We start from the raw sequence: 8,379 nt of genomic DNA, 5'->3' as shown, positions 1-8,379 counted from the left end.
TTTTTTACTTTTAATTTTGAATTAATGCGGATAGACTATTATGCAAGCTTAGTAGGGCGAATTGGAACCAACTGCTAAGACTCTACTCATATAAATAAGAGTAGTCATGGGTTACTTTTACATATGAAATGAATATTGAGTTTAGTTAATTTATGAATTTATTTTTTTTATTTAGGGAATTAAATCGTCTTTATTTTCCTTGGAGTAGATCATAATCCTAGAACATTTCTAAGTTTCCAAATCTTAGCCATCATCTTCCTCAATGAGCCACCCACCCTTATGGCCGATCTCTACTATCCCACAGTCATTACCACTCTACAATGACCACTACAACGTCACATAATCCGTTTTAGCATAATTCTGACCTTTCATCACCTTTTCTACCATAAATTCTTGCTTCAAACTCTAAATCTATTCAAATAAGAGCCAAAAGAATCCTAATAGTGATATTAGAGACATCGTTCCTCGGCCTTCTTGCTTCAAACTCTAAATCTATTCAAACAAGAGCCAAAGAACCCTAATAGTGGTATTAGAGTCATCATTCCTCGGCTGATGATTAACACAAGATCGAGGAAGATGAACGAGGAAGGATCACTTATAGAGGACTAAGAACTCATCTTCGTCCTTATGAAAGTTTCTCCAACGCCACCACCACCACTAACAACTGGCGGTAAAGGCCAACGACGTGGGTGAAGGCGATATTTAAAATTTTTTTGGCCAATTTGATTGAGAACTTGAAGGAGATGCAAAGCTCCCTCAAGGACTCAATCTAGGCCTTGACAGAAGCCTTATTAGCTGCCCACTACTGCCCTGCGTCGTCGGCCATAGTGCAATTGCCCTCCTACAATGAGAAAATTCTAACCCGAGAAGGAAGGGAAGGAGCCAGCCCAAACCAGAGTCAACACCACCTTCGACTACGATCGAGTCCCCCCCACCTCTACATATCTAGACCGCTGCTGGAGAGATGTCAGAGGAGCCTCCTACGATGGGCCCGTCATCATCTTCCCCAGCCATAGTGAAGCTAGGGCACAAAACCCTAGCTTTTCACAGTGTTGATCGAGGCCGCCTCTGCCCAAACCATCATTACCAGTCCCTCCCCTGGGACTATTGCACCTAAGCTAGCTCAGTGGCAGACGTAGGACATAGACAAAAGACTATATGCAATGGTCCTCTTTACTACAACAAAGACAACCACAACCACGGTGACCTTAGGGTCGACGTTCCTGCGACCACGATTAGCTTTCATAGGCCAATTACAAGCTCGTGGTGGACTCCGCAATTGCTTGCGAGCATTGGATGGTTTAGCACGATGCCCTTCTTTCCTATAGACTTCATTGAGTCGTATCTCATTAGAGCGCCCATCGTCTGTGCCATTATTAAGCTCCACTATAGTGGAACCATGGCTACCAGCCACAACCACCAAGGCCTACAGTGATCGTCGAAAGCGCACCGTGGTGGCCTATGTAGCCATCCTAGTCAGAGGAGAATAATCTCCTCCCACCACCACATTTTGGCACTCTACTGTCGTAGGGATTAGTCAAAGGTCAATTGTCGACAGCCCATGACTAAATCCAGCCACTATCGGTGCCCAAGCAACCTATGGCAGCGCCCCTAGACCGAAACACAATTTTGGGCCTAGGGTTAGGGTTAGGACATTTGCATGAAAAAGATGAATTGCACAAATTTCAAGGTAGGTTGAATTTTACAAACTGATTCAACCACCTTGCGCAAACCAACTTTGGACCCATGAGCATGACCTTAGGCCCAAGTATGAGCCTGAGGATAATTGGTGGAATGACCCGGTGGGCGACCCAATGGGCTCGCATCAGCCACTAAGCCGAACCCGCATGTAGTTTGAGCACGATGTGAGCTAGACCCATGTGCCTATGACCTACATGATTAGCATTGACCACGAGGTCACTTGGGCCATGATGACAAGCCACACTTCGGGATCCAAGCTCGGATCGTCAAGCTTGATTTTTTAAAATTTTCTAGAGGAGACCTATTAGACTAAACCTATCTAGCAAAGTAGTTTTTCACATACGATGACAGGCCCAACCACTAGAAAGTCCATCTTGTATTATTCCACTTGGAGAGCATGGCGATTAGGTGGTACCGGTCGGTAGAGTAGACTCGACCATTGGTCTTGTAGGCTTATACTGATGCAATTTATAATCAGTTCAATCTGACCTAATCAACAATAGTTCGGGCTTTTTAGGAGGAGTTTGAATAGATTTGCAACTAAGATATCAACTGGTCAAACTTGGCCTTGAAAAGTACATTCATAGCGGCCTCAGGCCTAACATTCTAATGAAGTCCAAGTTAGATCAGCTAAAGCAGATTCGGTAAGAGGAGAGAAAGAAGACAGCCCAAGCTCATCGCCTACTAAAGGCTGCACCTACCTCAACTCAGCCCATACAAATGGCTCAATAGAACCAACAACAGATTGCATGCCGATTTACGCCAAATGGCTTGGAAGACGACAAGAAGAAGGGCTTATGCTTCTTTTGTGATGACTATTTTACCCCTAGTCACAAGTGTAAGCATCAACCGACTCATGTCATGTTATTAGGCAATCTTGAAAAAGAAGAACTGAAATTCTCTGACTAGCATGACAGGCTATACGAGTACAAGAACGTGAATGACTAATCATCTTGATGATAAGGTGTCGAAAGCGTAATGGATTAATATAATATATCCATGTGGGTCGAGTCAGTCGAGTCAAGTCTAGCTAGTCAACTGACTTATTGCTTTTAATTTTGAATTAAAATGAATAATCCGCTACATTAGCTCAATAGAGCAAATTGGATCCGAACCGCTAAGACGCTACTCCTATAAATAGGAGTGGTCATGGGTTATTTTTATGATTGAAATGAATATTAAATTTAATTATTTAATTATTTTATAATTTTTTTTATTTGAGCCATTAGATTGTATTTATTTTTCTAGGAGTAGATCATAATACTAGAATCTTTCCAAGCTTCAAAAACCTAGCCATCATCTTTCTCCATAAACTACACACAATTATGTTGACCTCCACCATTCCACGTTTGTTTGCCACCCTCCAATGATCGCCGAAATATCGACTAATCTGTGTTAGTCCGATTCTTACCTTTCCTCACCATTTTGGCTATAACTTTTTACTCTAAACTTTAAATCTACTCAAAACTAGAGACAAAAGAATCCTAACTCGTGAGGCTATAATCTCGTAAAGTTTTATAATTTTCCTTTGAGCATATCATTCCATATCTAACATCCAGCCATGTTGTGATATTGTCCACAACTCTCGGATCTTATCTTCCATAATTTGTGCGGTGCAGAAGGCCTCTAGAAGTGTTAACAACTAGGTAGCCTTGATTTTCGCTTGTATGTCATGCCGAAGGCCATTGATAAAAGTACTTATTACTGGCATTACCAATTAGCCCTAGGCTTGAATGCAAGTACATTAAAATTCATCTTGATAGGCCTGCATGGTGGTCTTTGGGGTCAATTTGGTAAGGATGGCTTGGAAATCTTCGTAGTGGGATGGTCCAACCCAAAAGCACAATGCCTCCATGAGCTCGTCCTATGATTGAAACGGGCGAGTTCATTATGTTGCTTGAAACTCTCATATGGCCATTTATTCTTAGTGGAAGGTGACCAATAGGACCTTCTAAACTTCTAATATGCACTGCTATTCCAAGAATTATTAAACTCGATAGATCCAATCAAGCGGATCTCTCTCGCTGAATTTTAAAAAAATCTAGCCACACAATTCCTCATTGGCTTCTTAGGGATATGCCCTTTGTCCCAGGTAGTATTTACCAACAACCCTTAATTGAGGTCATCAATTGACTATATCCTCAAGTTCTACCTACAAATCATCCTTCTCGAAGTGTGGAATCATCTATGGTCGATAACAGTTTACCACTCTCCAGCGCTCATCGGTGTGGGCATGGCTAATATCAAACGTCGAAGTCGTGGGCCCACGGTTTTCTCTAAGTTTTCCCCAAATTCAAGAGATGGTGGAGGTGGGGGAGCCATTACTCAAATCAAGGTAGCCACGACTATGCCATGGTATTGACACGATCTGATGGTTGGCTAATTGTTAGCACCCATTGTCGATGGAGTTCTTCCATGTGGACCTTCTAGAAGTCTTCATGTGATCTCAATTTTAAATCACAATTTTATTAGAAAGTTGAGTGTTATATGTAAATTTCACTTTTAATAAATTCATATAAGACAAAAGCAAAATTTTCTTTCTTTATCTCAATTTTAAATCACATCACTTTTATATCACACCAAATATAATTATTATACTCTTAGTTTAGATTACAAGTAAATATTAGAATGACATTTTCTAGATTAGTGATATAATTTTAAAAATATAAATCTAAAATAGCTATTCAAGATTTTTCCCTGAAGGGAGAAAGTAGCAGCCACTTTCGAAAGCTAAATATAAAAGAGGGACCAACCAATCGATTAGCAATCACTACTAGTTAAGCATATGAATTGATACCAATCCGATTACCCAAGCAAATTATCCGCTGAACTCAAGTTCAAGCGGAAACTTTATTATAACTTAGCCAAGTCTAAAAGCATACCAAGCAATATCACATCAACTTCAAATCTAAGAACTCTTTAGATTTGATCCTTAAATAGCTCAACTACTAAACACTCTCACAGTCCTAACTCTTAACCGGCTTGAAGGAAGTGAGCTGCCTGAATCCCTCCCAGGTCTTCTCCCAGACCACAGCCTCGTACTTGGCTACTTTTCCATTGTGGTCCTTCGCCTCAACCACAACTCTATAGTTCGTTCCAGCCACGACCTGGCTCTCGGCCTTCACCACCTTCTGGAACACAAGATCGGTTTGCTTCGCCTTGTTGTGCTCTGACACGGCGAAAGACGCGATTTCTTGGACGTGGGGATCGCTGGTGTTCTTGATCGGCTGCCATCCCCCGACGAGCGGCGGCTTACCGGAGTCTGAGGCATTGGCGAGGTGAAGGAGAAGAAGAAGAAGAAGAAGAAGAAGAGGGAGGAGGAGCACAGGAAGGGATCTCATGGTTTTGTGGGTGTTGGATCTGAGTCCTGAGAGGAAGAAAGAAAGCTTGTAACTACTAGCTAGGTGGAAAAGGAAAGGGGGAAGGATAAATGCAGGTTGGTATGCGGCGGTCAGAGAAGGGCCCGAAGGGAGGGCCACTTGGGAGACACTTGTGATGATAATTCAGGTCGTGGTCTTTGGATTTTCTATCGGATCTTTTTCAATTATATTATTTTAATATAATTGTACTTTTTTTAATGATGGATTCAAATTACTTATCAATTTAAATTTCTCTCAGCTCCCTGTAGACCTGATCATTGGGCCCAGCCCGCCCGTGCCCGGCCCGACTTGGCCCGGTTTGGACCGGGCTAAGCCCGGCCCGGGCCCGAACTACCAACGGGCGGTACGGGCCAATCCTTTGCCCACCCGAGCCGGCCCGAAAGCCCATCCGTTCGGCCCGGCCCGAAAGCCCGCCCGTTCGACCCGCCCGTTCGGCCCGGCTCGAAAGCCCGCCCGTTAGGCCCGTCCGTTCGGCCCTCTGCTACAGTAAAAAAAACGGGAAATTTTGTACACTGTACTGTTTTATAATTTTTTTTAGCCCATCTCTCCCATCAGCCCAAAGTACAAGTATTCTTTAAATTTTTTAGCCCATCTCCCATCACATATCAGCCCAAGTACTATTTAATTTTTTTAATATATTTTTTTAAACATAGAAGAATAAAAATATATTTAAAAAATATATGTAACGGTAAAAAATATTCTAAAAATAGCTAAAAATTTCAGAAAATTAGAAAAATAGGACCTCTACTTTTTTTTTATTATTTTACCCTTTTAACAGAAATAAACAACTAGTTTATAGGGGTATTTTGGTAATTTTAACGTTTTTCATGCTTATAAATAGATGATAAATTTTCTAAATTCATCACACATTTTCAAATTCTCTAATCCCTCAAGTTCTTTCCAAATTAAAGGTTTCGAGATTTTTAGTCTTGCAAATTCTCTCAAATATGGATTCCATTGATGATCATATAGAATCTCAATTGGAGGGCGGAGATTCAATTAATCCTACACCCGCATCTCAAACTCAACCTGATCTGGAAACTCTGGCTTCAGTTTCATCAACAAGCAGTTCTAAGAGATTAAAGTCCGAAGTTTGGAAATATTTCAAAAAGATTGAAACGAAAGATGGCCAAGTTAATGTTATAGATTGTAGAGCTAAATGTCTTCAATGTAATCATGATTTTTCTGCATTAACTAAGAATGGCACTACTCACCTAATGAGGCATATTAAAGATAAGCATAAAAAAGGTCAACTTGATATTAGTCAAATGTTGCTTAATCAAGGTGCTTCCGGAAATATTTTTAATTTTCAATGGAATTATAAAAATGCTCGTAAAGAAATAGTTAAATATATTATTCGTAGAAATAAACCTTTTGTTATTGGTGATGATCTGGAACTTGAAGGTTGTTTACAAAGAGGTTTTAATCCGGCTTTTAAAAGAATTTCTCGTCATACAATTAGAAGAGATGTTTTAAAATATTTTGCTGAAGAAAAAGAAAAATTAATTTTAGATTTTGAAAAATTAAAATCTAGAATTTCTTTTACTAGTGATATTTGGACTTCATGCCAACGTTGGTCTTTTATGTGTATAACTGCACATTTTATTGATGATAATTGGAAAATGTAAAAACGAATAATTTCTTTTCGAAAGCTTGATGAGAGTCATACTGGTGAATATCTTTCTCGTACTTTTATTCAAGAGTTAACAAGTTATAATATCTAAAATAAGATTTTTTCTCTCACTCTTGATAATGCATCTAATAAGATTTTTTCTTCCTTTACTTTGTAACGGTGAATTATTACATAATAGATGCATGTGTCATATTATAAATTTAATTGTACAAAGTGGTTTAAAAGAAATTGCTGATCTAATTTATAAAATTAGAGAAATTATACATCATATTATTTTTAATGATAAAAGAGCTAGAACATTTGCAAATATGTGTAAAAGGTGTGGATTAAAAGCTAAAAAACTTCAATTGGATGTACAACATAGATGGAACTCTACTTATGAAATGTTAGAATTAGTACTTGTATATCAAAAACCTATAATTTCTTATGTTTCTTTAGATATTAATAACGAACTAGAATGTCCTACTGATTTAGAATAGGAAAATGCAGAAAAAATAAAAGATTTTTTAAAAGATTTTTTGATGCTACTAATATGTTATCAAGCTCTTATTCTCCTACAATTACAATTGCTGGTATGCAACTTGTTAATATTGTTCAACTTTTTATTAATTTTAAAAATGATCAGACTTTACATAATATCTTACAAAAAATGGAAACTAAATATGCTAAATATTTTGAACCTTTTCCTTTACTTATTGGTTTTGGCATTTTATTAGAACCTCAACTTAAAGAGACCGGCCTTTTCGATATTTTTAATGGTTTATATGAAGATAAACAAGATGACTATGTTTCTCGTGCGGTAACTATTAAAAGTTATTTTGAAAGGCTTTTTAATGATTATTCTATTATATATGGTTCTTCTTCCTCTACGCCTTCATCTTCTATTATTCCTCCTGAAAGTGGTAGTACTAAGAAGTCATTGCTTGCCCGACTTAAAATGAGGAGAACTTCATCAATGTCGGGGGGAATCACTGAGCTTCAAGCATATTACAATCATTTGTAAGTGATGATGAAATAGATACTTTAGTATGGTGGAAGGCAAATGAGATGAGATTTCCAATTGTTGCTGCCATGGCCCGTGATATATTGACCATTCCTATGTCTACTGTACCTTCAGAATCTGCTTTCAGTACAAGTGGACGATTAATTGATCAACGTCGATCATGTTTGGGAAAAGAAACAATTGAAGCGCTGATGTTCCTATAAGATTGGTATGCTGCCGAATCTAAATCGCAAATGGACGACCATTTTGCAATAGAAAATATAGAATTTGAGTTTTTAAATCTCAATGACTAATGTAATTTTATTTTACTTTTTACAATTAATGGATGGATTATGCAAATGATAGATAGGTGGGTAGGTGCCAACCTAGTTGGGATGTGCTCATTCTATAGTGATGCAAAAAAAAATCCTCCTAATTTTGGTATAACTATTTGTTTAATTATAAAAATATTTTTATTTACTCATTTGTTTAACTATTTATTTTTTATATCTGCTCATTTATTTTCATTTATTTTAATTTTAATTTTTTACCTATTTTTTGCGTTCGAACGCGGTGTGATTTTGTGAACGCAGGTGAATAATAATATAGAGTATTTTATATAAAACTCTAAAAAATCCCGCCAACTGACACTCTGACAGCCCAAGTAAAAAAAAATTTGGCCA

General features: G+C 38.2%; 1 protein-coding gene across 1 annotated transcript; it reads right to left on the bottom strand.

The window, feature by feature from the left end:
• Positions 1-4,667: 4,667 nt before the first annotated feature.
• LOC140785557 (cysteine proteinase inhibitor 1-like) lies at positions 4,668-5,042 on the bottom strand. The gene has a single exon (XM_073133448.1). It carries the CDS (start codon positions 5,040-5,042, stop codon positions 4,668-4,670), a length of 375 nt encoding a protein of 124 aa, XP_072989549.1.
• Positions 5,043-8,379: the final 3,337 nt, after the last annotated feature.

Source organism: Typha latifolia, chromosome 4, assembly GCF_019914945.1.
Source record: "Typha latifolia isolate L0001 chromosome 4, TyphaL0001v2, whole genome shotgun sequence".
Lineage (NCBI taxonomy): Eukaryota > Viridiplantae > Streptophyta > Magnoliopsida > Poales > Typhaceae > Typha > Typha latifolia.
Note: the sequence above shows the minus strand (reverse complement) of the source record. Positions and strands in the feature narration are given on the sequence as shown.